The sequence below is a fragment of the Trachypithecus francoisi genome, unplaced genomic scaffold (assembly GCF_009764315.1).
Source record: "Trachypithecus francoisi isolate TF-2019V2 unplaced genomic scaffold, Tfra_2.0 Lachesis_group0, whole genome shotgun sequence".
Classification (NCBI taxonomy): Eukaryota; Metazoa; Chordata; class Mammalia; order Primates; family Cercopithecidae; genus Trachypithecus; species Trachypithecus francoisi.
In genome coordinates this window covers 107,748,416-107,762,956 of record NW_022681453.1, presented here as the reverse complement: position 1 = coordinate 107,762,956, position 14,541 = coordinate 107,748,416, and the positions used below count along the sequence as shown (strand labels likewise).

At 36.8% G+C, this 14,541-nt stretch overlaps 1 protein-coding gene across 6 annotated transcripts in view; it reads left to right on the top strand.

Annotated features, from left to right (window-relative positions):
• The window catches only part of ROBO2 (roundabout guidance receptor 2), a 619,239-nt gene that overhangs the window by 478,388 nt on the left and 126,310 nt on the right, over positions 1-14,541 (top strand). For all 6 annotated transcript variants that reach the window (XM_033211611.1, XM_033211608.1, XM_033211607.1 and 3 more), the window contains exon 6: positions 11,571-11,698. In XM_033211611.1, coding sequence (XP_033067502.1) covers positions 11,571-11,698 — 128 coding nt within the window. The remainder of the gene's footprint in view (positions 1-11,570; positions 11,699-14,541) is intronic.

The following is a 14,541-nucleotide window of genomic DNA, read 5'->3' as shown; positions in this document are numbered from 1 at the left end:
ATCTGTCTAATGTTGACAGTGGAGTGTTGAAGTCTCCCATTATTATTGTATGGGAGTCTAAGTCTCTTTGTAGGTCTCTAAGGACTTGCTTTATGAATCTGGGTGCTCCTGTATTGGGTGCATAGATATTTAGGAGAGTTAGCTCTTCCTGTTGAATTGATCCCTTTACCATTATGTAATGGCCTTCTTTGTCTCTTTTGATCTTTGATGGTTTAAAGTCTGTTTTATCAGAGACTAGGATTGCAACCCCTGCTTTTTTTTGTTCTCCATTTGCTTGGTAGATCTTCCTCCATCCCTTTATTTTGAGCCTATGTATGTCTCTGCATGTGAGATGGGTCTCCTGAATACAGCAGACTGATGGGTCTTGACTCTTTATCCAGTTTGCCAGTCTGTGTCTTTTAATTGGAGCATTTAGTCCATTGACATTTAAGGTTAATATTGTTATGTGTGAACTTGATCCTGTCATTATGATATTAACTGGTTATTTTGCTCGTTAGTTGATGCAGTTTCTTCCTAGCCTCGATGGTCTTTACATTTTGGCATGTTTTTGCAATGGCTGGTACCGGTGTTCCTTTCCATGTTTAGGGCTTCCTTCAGGGTCTCTTGTAAGGCAGGCCTGGTGGTGACAAAATCTCTAAGCATTTGCTTATCTGTAAAGGATTTTATTTCTCCTTCACTGATGAAGCTTAGTTTGGCTGGATATGAAATTCTGGGTTGAAAATTCTTTTCTTTAAGAACGTTGAATATTGGCCCCCACTCTCTTCTGGCTTGTAGAGTTTCTGCCGAGAGGTCTGCTGTTATTCTGATGGGCTTCCCTTTGTGGGTAACCGACCTTTCTCTCTGGCTGCCCTTAAGATTTTTTCCTTCATTTCAACTTTGGTGAATCTGGCAATTATGTGTCTTGGAGTTGCTCTTCTCGAGGAGTATCTTTGTGGCGTTCTCTGTATTTCCTGAATTTGAATGTTGGCCTGCCCTACTAGGTTGGGGAAGTTCTCCTGGATGATATCCTGAAGAGTGTTTTCCAACTTGGTTCCATTTTCCCCCTCACTTTCAGGCACCCCAATCAGACGTAGATTTGGTCTTTTTACATAATCCCATACTTCTTGCAGGCTTTGTTCATTTCTTTTTCTTCTTTTTTCTTTTGGTTTCTCTTCTCGCTTCATTTCATTCATTTGATCCTCAATCGCTGATACTCTTTCTTCCAGTTGATCGAGTCGGTTACTGAAGCTTGTGCATTTGTCACGTATTTCTCGTGTCATGGTTTTCATCTCTGTCATTTCGTTTATGATCTTCTCTGCATTAATTAGTCTAGCTGTCAATTCTTCCACTTTTTTTTCAAGATTTTTAGTTTCTTTGCGCTGGGTACGTAATTCCTCCTTTAGCTCTGAGAGGTTGATGGACTGAAGCCTTCTTCTCTCATCTCGTCAAAGTCATTCTCTGACCAGCTTTGATCCGTTGCTGGCGATGGGCTGCGCTCCTTTGCAGGGGGAGATGCGCTCTTATTTTTTGAATTTCCAGCTTTTCTGCCCTGCTTCTTCCCCATCTTTGTGGTTTTATCTGTCTCTGGACTTTGATGATGGTGACGTACTGATGGGGTTTTGGTATAGGTGTCCTTCCTGTTTGATAGTTTTCCGTCTGACAGTCAGAAGGACTGTCTGTTGGTCTGTTGGAGATTGCTTGAGGTCCACTCCAGACCCTGTTTGCCTGGGTATCAGCAGCAGAGGTTGCCGAAGATAGAATATTGCTGAACAGCGAGTGTACCTGTCTGATTCTTTCTTTGGAAGTTTCCTCTCAGGGGTGACGCCACCCTGTGAGGTGTGGGGTGTCAGACTGCCCCTAGTGGGGGATGTCTCCCAGCTAGGCTACTCAGGGGTCAGGGACCCACCTAAGCAGGCAGTCTGTCCGTTCTCAGATCTCAACCTCCGCGTTGGGAGATCCACGGCTCTCCCCAAAGCTGTCAGACAGAGTTGTTCGCGTCTGCTCCGGCCCCCGCTCTTTCCCCTAATGGACTGCAGCTGTGCGCTGTCCACAGAGGTAGAGTCTACAGAGACAGGCAGGCTTCCTTGAGCTGCTGTGAGCTCCACCCAGTTCGAGCTTCCCAGCGGCTTTGTTTACCTACTTAAGCCTCAGCAATGGCGGGCGCCCCTCCCCCAGCCTCGCTGCTGCCTTGCGGATAGATCGCCGCAGACGGCTGTGTTAGCAGTGAGGGAGGCTCCGTGGGCGTGGGACCCTCCCGGCCAGGTGTGGGATATATTCTCCTGGTGTGCCTGTTTCCTTAAAGCGCAGTATTGGGGTGGGAGTTACCCGATTTTCCAGGTGTTGTGTGTCTCAGTTCCCCTGGCTAGGAAAAGGGATTCCCTTCCCCCTTGCGCTTGCAGGTGAGGCGATGCCTCGCCCTGCTTCAGCTCACGCTGGTCAGGCTGCAGCAGCTGACCAGCACCGATTGTCCGGCACTCCCTAGAGAGATGACCCCAGTACCTCAGTTGAAAATGCAGAAATCACCGGTCTTCTGTGTCGCTCGCGCTGGGAGTTGGAGACTGGAGCTGTTCCTGTTCGGCCATCTTGCTCCGCCCCATGTTTCTTTTTTTCTTGGTTTTAATTACAGCCAATGATACCTTCTACATTGATTTTGATCATTACATATGATGAACTGCCAGTGTTGATCATATATAACATAATATTATACTATGTTACAAAGTAGTGGTTTCATACCAAAATAAACTCTACTTCTTGAAAATTTATTCTAGACTGTTTAAAGAAGGCTAAATGCTTGGGAGGCCGAGGTGGGTGGGTCACGAGGTCAGGAGATCAAGACCGTCCTGGCTAACACGGTGAAACCCCGTCTCTACCAAAAATACAAAAAATGAGCCGGGCGTGGTGGCGGCACCTGTGGCCCCAGCTCCTCGGGAGGCGGAGGCAGGAGAATGGCGGGAACCCGGGGGACGGAGCTTGCAGGGAGCCAAGATGGCGCCGCTCACTCCAGGCTGGGCCACAGAGCAAGACTCCGTCTCAAAAAAGAAGGCTAAATGCAATCAAAAGCAAAATACAAATACCTTTGATTGTTTAGTCAGAGAATAATGTTAAAGGGTATATACATAAGGAAAACATTTATGAACCTCCCGGTGTTACAGTTGGTTTTAGAGGAATATTGAGAAAAAATATTGATAAAGTTAGTTTCTGGAGGTTTTGAAACTGAATACAAAGTCACCAATACATAAATACCTACTTGCCCAATGCAAATGCACACAGAGCAATAAACACACACATCCAATAGAAAATGCATGCTGCTGTTTGTTAGAAAAATAAATGTACTTATAAAGAGTTCCAGTCATTTTATAACTTGAGATAGCAATGTCAGCATTTTATGTAAAATTGTATTTGGAAACAAGCATTTTCTCTAAGTTATTTACTGCTGTGCAATTATATATAAAGCCCTGTTGTACACTATAAATATATCTTTAAATGTAAGGAGACGTTATTTGTAACGTATCATATCACTCTGTCAATATTTGCTTTCAAGGGAGAAATGCACATTTTCCCAATTTTCCAATGTAATGGTTACAATGAGATTACTATTAAATATGGACCAATGTATCTAGAAAGAAATCTAAGAAATAAAGCCACATTTGTTAGACCTGGGAAAATCCTTGAAACCTGGTAGTTTTAGGCAGCACGTTATTGACTTAGGGAAACTGTGACCCATTAGAGAAAGCAGAGGCTGGTAGTAGATAGTCACAAGAGTTTTTTCCCCAACTCTAACTGCCTCTGTCTATGACTTTGGGAAAGAGACTTTGTCATGTTTTGCTTCAGATTGCCTACATGTGAAATTAGTAATTAATCAACTATTTGCATTCTAGATTTTGAAGTCAGTCCGACATAATTTCTTTAAAAGTAGTGTTTATATTTCTCAAGCTTTTGCAGATAGGAGTTAATCTGATCACAATTACAGGCCTATCCTTTCTGTGACCTAAGACACTTCTTAATGTAAATATTCATAAAAGTATCAGAATTTGATTGAGTCTTCCGGGATTTTTGTAGGACTAGCGACTGGCATAGTGGATTGGTGATGTTGGGTGGAACAGTAGTGTCTTTATGGTGTATAGTTGTATTAGGTTTGTTGAGTCAGCAGTGTGAGGAAGCAGAAAGAGCTCATACTTTGGAGTAAGTCAGATCTTGATTTGAAAATTCAAATTTGTATGTTAAAAATGTCCACTTTTTAAATTATGTCAATTGTTTAAATAATTTTAAAATATTGCTAGGCCAACACACACACACACACACACACCTACAAGTTTATACAATGCAAGGTAAACTTCAGTACCCAGACCATGAGACCCGAATTCTAATAACAACAGCCATTAAAAGCTTAACTGTGATGTTAACCATTTATTATTTGAACCCATTAAGAAAAAATTCTAAGAAGCAGCTACTCTTTTGGTAATATATCTCCTGTTTACTTTAATTTCCTTGTATGGATTCATATATCAGGATTTTAAAAAATTGAGTGCTTATATTGTCCCTTGGTGAAAAGCTGGGTAAAAATCTTTGTAATATGGTTGATGAAGATTGCACCAGGGGACTTAGATTCCAATACGGTCTAAACCTTTGCTACTGATGAATTCCGGGGCACTGGATAACAAAGAACTATTTTTCTAATATTAAAATTAGGACATTAGACTAGGCTCAACAATTTTGAAATTCTTTACTATGTCTCAAAATGTATGATCTGTTAGTGTCTTGAAATGACCAATTTCCACTTATTTTCTTATCACTGCATAATAAAAGGGTATTTTTATCTATTATCCTAGAGGTACTTTATTTAGGCTCCATATGTTCTCCCTTAATAATATTGGATTAGCTGAATATTTTCATGTTCACTGACTCATATCTTCATGCTTTTCAAGACTTTAACAAGGTTCTTTGAAATTATTATTTTTACACATGCCATAATTCCTTTCTTAAGAAACGAGGAATAAAATTGAACATAATATCCCAATTTGTGCTATGCCAGATTTTATAAATGTCTAAGAACAGCTATATGGTTTGCTTTCAAGTTGAATTTTATCTATGTACATTTTCTAATTTTTAAAATGGGGAAAATAATAGCTTCCCACCTTACCTACCAGAATTGTTATGAGGATAAATGAAAGAGTACATTTGAGAATACTATGCAAATATATTTTTACTGTTATATTTTATTTTCATAAGACATGTGACTTGAAACCGCTCTGCCAAAATAATGAGCTTATATATTTGAAAGCATGGAACAAAACACAAAGCTTACATTGTTTTCTCTCAGTCTTCACATTTGTTTTATACATTCTGCTAAAATTATTTCATTTATTTTGGTGGAGAAAGAGAAATTATTTATTTATTCATGTTACTAATTTACAGAGAGAAATTTGTTAATGATAATATAAACCAAATGTGTAGATTGCCACTCAAATTGCCAAGTTATCTCCATATAGCTAGTAGCATTAATGTATTAAATATTCCAAGTTCTTACATTTTCAGTATCACATCAATATGAATTTAACTTACATTTCAGAGCTAATTGCTGATATATAAACACAACATTACTATGCTTCTTGATATAATATCTTGTTATATTCAAATTAGTTAATCTTTCAGTACTTCATATAATCGTTGTGCTGGTAGCCATGCTATAAAGGAAGTAGAAAAGAATTTCAAGCATTTGTTGGTGCATCATCATTTTTTCAATAAGCATTCATTGAACACCTCCAGTATCTCAGGCACTGTTTGGTTAGACTTGGGGTATATAGTTTAAAACAAGAGAGAACCAGTCCTCATTCCCATGGAACATACATGCTATTGGAAATAAAGAAGACAAGAAATAAGGAAACAAATGATGCAGTAAAGATATGTGCTTTGAAGAAAATAAAATGTATTAGAAAGTGACAAAGTAAATATGAAAGCAAAGAATAAAAAGAAAGTAATTTTTAAAAAGTAACTGGATTGGTGGACAATAACTAGATTTCTTAGGCAGGAAAGACATGTGTAAGGGAATGATATTTGGGCCATCCTGAAAGTCAAAAAGGGTCAGCCATGGAAAACATAAAGGAAGAACATTCCATGAATTTGCAAAAGTACTACAAAGACACAGATGAACTGGCTTCTTACATTGAACAAGTAAAAGAAAAGCCATGTGACTGGAACAGAGTGAACATGAAGTTTGAGAGGTAGGCAAGGACCAGATTATCTAAAGCTTAAACACCATAAATAAATAGGTTTTATTCTGAATGACCGAATGAGAAGCCATTGGATAGCTTCGAACAGTTCAGTGACATAATCAGATTTATGATTATCAATCAGTAAATCTGTACTGATGCTCTTAATTCCCTTTGAAGCCCTGACGTAAAATAACTGCTGTTACAGTCGTCCCTTCTGATTGGCAGTTTTGTACTTTCTCTTTGTGGCTTCAGTTACCCTTGGTCAACTGTGGTTCAAAAATATTAAATGAAAATATCCAGAAATAAACAATTCACCAGATGTAAACTGCACAGCATTCTGAGTAACATGATGAAAGCTTGCACTGTCCTGCTTCATTCCACCAAGACACAAATCATCCCTTTGTCCAGCGTATCCACGCTATGCACACTACCTACCAGTTAGTCACTTAGGAGCCCTCTTGGTTAGCAGATTGACTGTCTCGTGTAGTGTATTTGTAGTTCAGTACCATCTGTGGTTTCAGGCATCTACTAAGAGTCTTAGAACATATTCCATCTGAATAAAGGGGGATTATTGTACAGTATATGGTTGCTGTTATTAGGAAGAGTTGACCTGAAGATGAGATAATTCATAAGAAACCCAAAACTGAAAAAACTCTCTTGTAGGAGAGAGAGTGTACTTTTCTGTTTGGCACAAGGAGTAGTACTGTTAGTAGTAACTTTGGGAAGAAATGTTTTATGTTATCATATATAGAAGATCTTCTAATAGAGATGTTCAAAGATAGAATAGACCACTTGTCATAGGAACAAGCTGGAGGACTGACTGGTTGCATGTTGCAGATAGGATTCAAGTGTTGATGGACAGTTGCAGAAAGTGAACTTTTAAAGGTTTCATTTAGCCTAGTGAGTGAATCCCTTTATATATATTCAAAGTATTCTGATATAAATACATCATATAAACTGCGGATATTATTTGCAGTCTCTCCTCAGGCAAAGATTCAATGAGAAATGAGAATTTAAAAGATTGTGAGCATTTCAGTAACTAAGTACTTGAAGACTGTTTGTTTTTATATTACAACATCCCAGTGTGATGGGACATAGCAAGACATGCATTGTAGCTTTTACTTTTAGTTGCAGAAAGACAAGACACGGCCCCAGGAAATGTGTGTTAGCTGGAGAGAGTCTCCGAAGTAGTTCTGATCTACCCCAATGTGGAGTCAGACATCATTTCACTAGGCTCTGAATCCTATCACATCATGTATCCCCAAATTTAGATGCAATGCATAGATGTATCATCAGCATGTCTTGAATAAAATAATGGAATGTTTATTGTAATCTTTTGAAACGTCAGTGATCATCAAGGGAAATGAAAAGATGGCAATGTTAAAGAGCATCTACTAATTCCTAGGAACTATGATGGGCACTGTGATTTGCAAGACTGTTAAAAACTATTCCCCAAAACTTCTTTTTACTCCAACACATCGCTGTCTCACTGGAAGGATTTAGTTACCTTCCGCACTTACACGTTTTCTAACAAACCTGGCCCATGTCACCAGACTATTGGCCTCGGCCACAGTTTTACAATCTGTATCTGAAAACCGGTTCTATAGGTAGAAAAAAAATAGATTTGCTGTTTGATTTTAATGGCACAGTCTCTTTGAAAGGTCATCTCTTTTATTAGTTGTTAAGACTAATTCATTTTATTCTTCCCAAGTAATAGTTAATGTTAACTTTTCACAAGGAAGGTAATATGCAATCATAGAATGCACAATTACTTGTATCCCCGGTCAACGTACCATTAATTAAAAAGCAAACAAACAAAATCTCATTCCTATTGTTTTCACCTTCCTTTAAACTGATTTAAAAAATCTCAGAAAGTCAGATTTCAGACTTAGTTGGGGTTCAAATATTATGTATTTTGTAATTTTTAAATAAATACTTTTAATTTTTTTTTAAATTTCAAGCTTTATTTTAGACTTGGAGGTACATGTACAGGTTTGTTACATGGGTGTATTGTGTGGCAGCGAGGTTTGGGGTACAAACTGTGCCGTCACCCAGGAAGAGAGCATACTACCCAGTGGGTAGTTTTTCAGCCCTCGACCCTCCGTCTCTCTTTCCTCTAGGAGTCCCCAGTGTGTGTTCTTCCATCTTCACATCCATGCGTACCCCATTTTCAGCTTCCACTTAGAAGTGAGACCACGATTTCCTTCTTTTTTATGACTGTGTAGTATTCCATGGTATATGTGCACCACATTTTCCTTTTTCAGTCCACTGTTGATGGGCACCGAGGTTGATTCCATATCTTTGCTATTATGAATAGTGCTGCAATAAATATGCAAGTGCTTGTGGGGTTTTTTTTGGTGAAACTATTTATTTGCGTTTGGGTATGTACACGATAATTGGATTACTGAGTCAAATGGTAGTTCTGTTTCAAGTTGTTTGAGAAATCTCCAAACTGCTTTCCCCAGTGTCTGAACTAATTTACATTCTCACCAGCAGTGTGTAAGCATTCTCTTTTTTCCATAGCATCATCAGCATGTGCTATTTTTTGACTTTTTAATAGTAGCCATTCTGACTGGTGTGAGATGGTATCTCACTGTGGTTTTGATTTGCAGTTCTCTGGTGATTAGAATAAACACTTTTTTTTTAACTAAAGCAGAAAGCAGGAGATAACTTTTACATTTTATTTAGTTTCCATGTTGTCTTTTGTGTAAGCAGTGTCTCTAAAGTGAAGTAAAATTTTGTCATATGCTATAACTAAATATTTTCTGAATATAAAATTATTTTTCTGTGCACATTACGTAGTTATGTGTCTTACTGTGTTGTTAGCATTTTAAAATTAAACTGTTTACTTGCAGAGAAGTACACATAGAATGAGAAAGTGACACATTCAGAGTCAGGGTTTTAATTCTGGGTTTTCTATTTATTAATAACATGACTTTGAGGAGGTCATTTTATTTGCCTAAGTGTCAGTTTTCTTATCTATAAAATGACAATTTCTAATTCAGAAAAAGGTTTTGAGGATACTCTGTACAATGTGTGCAATCATTTTTTTTTAAAACTGAGGTAACATACAATTTTTTTCTCAATGACAAATCAGAAATAATGTACAATGTAGATATCTTTTATTGACTTGGAATCATGGCTTCACATATGTACTGATCCAGAGAAAACTTTTTAGACCATTAAGTTTATCTCCCCTCTTTTAGCTCTTGAAAAAGTTCAGCTCTAGGACAATGTAGAGACTTCTGCAAGTCACATAACAAGAATAAATAGCTAAACAGTAGTCAATAATTCCACTTTTTAGATGAATTGGAAATGTCTGCAAAATACAGTGTTTAAATGTTTCTACCTTACAGCTAAGCATGTCATGCAGTACATAGGCTAACTGTAGAAAAGATTATTTTTATTAGACATTAAATACATCACCAGTAACTTTTCTGAAGCCATTATCAAAATAATTGTTTTTCTCACATTTTCACTGGCAAAGTTAAGCAGAAAGTGTTTGTCTGTACTATACTCTTTTATGTATTTTAGCCTAGTATTGCTCTTGACTATAAATACATGGATAAAGTCATTTGGAGTCTTGACGCCATTCACAGTTGGCCTTTATATCAGCAGAAAACAAGATATGTATCATGTATTCACCACTAGTGTTTCTTGAGCACCTAGTAGGTGGAATAATAATAGCGAACATGTATTGTGCTTTTTGTGTGCCTGTTTTAAGTACTTTATATGTTATTTAAAGCTCACACTCACTCCATAGATGTTATCATTAGCACTTATTTTGCTAATGAGGAAATAGAGACCCAGAAAATGTAAGGATATTGTCAACCCTTGCAAGCATGTGAAGAAGCCAAGACCATGAATACAACTCTGGCCATTTTGCTCCTGAGCCTGTGCTCTTAACCATTTGATTATGCTACTGGATGTTAAAAACTCTATGTTTGGAGTATGGATATTGCAGTGAGTGAAGCAGACAAGATCTCTGCCTTCATCAAAATAGATAACAATACAAAATGTAACTAAGTGCAGAATTATTTCTGCAGCAGTAAGTTTTCAAAAAGGGACTAATTAGATTTTTATAGTATGGTAATGGATGGCTTCACAATGAAGGGAGTGGATAAGAAAGTAGTGGATAAGTTTTTTCCCTAACCACTTATGACATATTTAATAAGCAGAATTTTAAGGCAAAGCACGCAGACAGAAAAGTAACCATGATAATTAAAGGATGGAAGAGTAAGGGTAGTTAAGTTTAGTTGGCATGATTGGTATATAGACAGTGCTTTTTTTCATGCCGAGGTCTATAAATGAGGACTATATTAATTCATGCCTTAGCCTCTAATAAAGTTAAGCTGGGTTATTCTTCTAGCTAAAGCTAGAAGTAGAAGACATCTGGTTATGGTTGTTTTAAATGCAAGCCTAGAATGTTTGTGTTTGTCCTGAAAACAATAGGAAATCACAGCTTGTTTTGAGCAGACAGGACCAAGTAAAATGATATTTTGCAAACATGGATCTAACTGTGGTATATATGAAGAAGAGAAGCAAGGTGGCCAACCAGAAACTATTGCAAAACGTGTGTTTGAAATAAAAACCACTGGTAAATATCAGGAGGAAATGTCACATATGAAAAAAATGATAGCTGGATTATTTAGTTTGTGTAATTATAATTTCTTAGAATTAAATAAGAATATATTTTCATGCAAGTACTGCCAAATTTTTGGTGTTATGTTTTCTGACCCACTGTGTTCGTCTGCTTCATTAATGAAGTGGAGGTAAAACCATAAATGCACGTGAACAAGCTGAATATGTGCGTTTCCAAAAATCCCTCCAAGGCATGCTGATGTTTCAGGAGTTAATATTCCTTCTTTAAAAATGGATTACGCACCCTTAATTCTTTTACCTAATGCCCATTTTGTCGATTTGCCAACAAATAAGAGAAAAATTTTGTTCTTTAACGTATTTCAGCTCTGTAATATCCAAGGTGCCTAAAAATAAATCGTATTATTGAACACAGTGTGACTGACAAACTAATGAAATATAATTCACCAAGAAACTGAGATTGTATCTATTTTCGTTAGTAGTCAAGAGCTACCAAATAAAGGTCAAAGTGCTAATTTTGCCTGTGATCGTCGTGCAGTGGAAAGAATTGTATACGTATGTGAAGTATAGGTAACTGACAAGCAGCTGAAGATCAGATATGAAATTGATTTTATTAGCAATACCTTTAATCTAAGTAATTGCACTTTATGGCTGATTTGTGTGTGTATGTATTTGTGTTTAGGTAAAATACAGTTTAAAAAGAAAAAGGAAGATGACTACTTCATGTTATTATCCATATAGCGAATATTATGTAATAAAACCAGTTCATATTCTACACAGGTATGACATCAAAGATGATTACACACTAAGAATTAAAAAGACCATGAGTACAGATGAAGGCACCTATATGTGCATTGCTGAGAATCGGGTTGGAAAAATGGAGGCCTCTGCTACGCTCACCGTCCGAGGTAAGAGGTTTAAGATGTCAAAGAGAATTGAACCAGGACACTAGTATTTGGTTAAATTGGTAAGTGAACTTACAATCAAAATAATGAATTATGCTCTTTTGTTGTACTAAAATGCCTAGATTTTGTGTCCTCTCTATCATTAATTGAAATAAAATTATTTTCATTATTTGGTTCCACGTGATGATAATTTAAAAGGATTAATTCTTATTTAGTAAATTGCTCATGTGGTTTAAAGTTAATAGTTTATATGGCTTAAAAGTAAATCTTAAAAACAGAAAAGAGCTATACTACTCTTTCCATTTCCGTTGCTTTCAGCTACTTACTGCTTTTAAATGTCATCAGTTTCGAAGGTACTCTCATGTTTTCTGTTTTCTAGTTTGTCACTTTTCACTTTATACTAGTAGCATACTGTTTTGAAGTTCTTTTTAATGTCAGCATTAAAAACAGCAATCTGAAAAAAACTAGCAGTGCTTCCAAAGCTGAAAATGAACACAGAGGCACTCTCCAGACTTGAGATAATCTGATTTAGAGACTGATTTGTGAAGTTCATTGGCCTTAAATAATTGAAATAGTCAATGCTGCTCTTGTAATAACTTGCACTTTCTGGGTGTCATGCACTTCCTCAGTCATGGAATAACGTTCATTTATAGACTCACTGGAATTGCTTATAAGCGAAAGAAAGCATTACTTAACTTTACAGTGCACTAGAATAAGTGAACCATCTTTTCAGTGGAACTTGTTTATCACGTGAGGTAAATTGTATAGTCCGAGGTACCAAGTAGTACCAAGTGGACACTTACACTTACTCTTGAAATAGACATTACCCATGGCGTCATTCACACTCATAGAAAATCCAACAAAGATAGGCAGGCTCGTCCTTTCTCCCACTGCTAAATGTGCCTCCTTCTCTCATCCTTCGTGGTAAAGTGATTGGCTGCATGCTTTCTTCCAAGTCTCAGTGACATCTTACCCCCTTAGTCATACCTCTGACCCTTGTGCAGCTTTGCTCCCAGAAGGTTTCAGAAGGTTAGGAAAAAGGTTTGGAGAAGCTTGAAGTTGCAGGAAAGGTATCAGGGATTCTCAGGTTTGTTTTTTGTGTGGTAAGAAAAAGGGTTTTTGCTAGATTTATGATTTAGGCTTCAAATCGTGAAAAACTCAGTTACCTCCAGGTTATTATGAGGAGACAGGCACTTTGGACACCTGGAAAAATATTGGTGCTTTTCGTGCTACTCAATTGCTCCATCCTTATTTCACCGAATCCATTTTTTTTTTCTCTGGACATTCCAGTGTGAATTTAGATACAAAACATATTTAGACAAAATTGACAGCTAGTTGCATAAAAACATTTTCAGTCTTCATTACTTAACAGGTCATAAAGGACTATGATCATATATGAATTGAATATGTAGATATATATATGGATTATGTAGGATGAAAATCTGACAACCTTTGTAAGGCAATGAACACACTTTATTTAACCCACACTCTACATGGATGACTTCATACGTTTGTCGTATGTTTGCTGGGCAGCTTATTGCAAAAGCAATTCACTAGACCAAAGTATCCCCAAAGTTTTCTTTTTCTAAAGTAAATGGAAAACAGTAATAAACAACCAGCCAATAAATGTCCCACCGGAAAACTATTTGCTGACTAAACGAATGGTGAGAAAACGTGAGGAGCTGTTTGCTGGTAGAAGCAGCAGGGTTTCTTTTACGCTGAAATGCTTGGACGAGTGAGGCTTGAAGTGGTCTATTTGCCTTAAGACCTTTCCCAGCTAATTGTTTTCATAATTTGCTGAAAGTTTCAGGCTTAACATTTCATTTAACAAAGCATGCTCCTTATGTGGGGGATGTCTGAAGCTAACTTACCAAACTAATAGAAAACATTGTTTGTTTTCAATAGGGTTTTTTTTTTTTTTTTTAAATCAGCAAACCTTAAATGGCCTCTCCCCTAATCTGTATCCTGTAGATGGATTAGAGTGTTTATTCTTTGTGGTATGTATTTATCACCTCTCTAAGACTGAAACCTCAAAAACTGTGTTTAAAAAGATCTCCTTAACACAATATAATATAGAATAAAATACTGTTTAAAAACATTTATTTTTTACCATTAGGAAAAGCATTTGGGTTTTCTCATGCTAAGAGATTAACAGGAAAAAAAAGACAACACTGTTATCTATGACTTATTTTTTTTCTTTGCTAATTTTTCTATGCACATAAATGAAATGTGCAGCCTTTCTTTGGATTGTTTTATTAGAACAGGGTCGACTGACCCAAGAGGCCATGTCCATTTTCATCCATTTAATGCAGAGACACAGTTTAGTTTAATTTGCTGATTTTGAAAACATCCACCTGCTGGATTTTTTCAGGATAAAATGTTGCTAATGTAACAAGGACAAAAAAATGTACTGTGATGTTTCTGCTAAAACTTTATCGTAACATTCACATTAGCCAGTTGGGGAAAATGTAAGGGAGTTGATTGTCAAAATTTGAAACAGATCTACTGAGTTGTTTCCCATTTCAAAAATATGGTTAAAAAAAAAAACTATAAAGTGAGGCTGAACATCAAGAAGCTCCCTTTGCTGACTTGGCAAATGTAAAATTAGGAAGAAATAAAGCCAGTCAACAACAGACCTGCTTGATTAGACTTTTCATTCTAATCAAATAATTTATTACTAATAACACTTTTTAAATGGCTTAAAAATGACAACACAAACTGCATATTTGCAAGCACATTTTTCCCATTTTTAAATTTTTAAATTTGCTTTGCATAAAGATCTCATTGGAAAAGTAATATTGTTTCGAGAGCAATAAAGCCTTAACGTTTTGGAATTATTCTATACT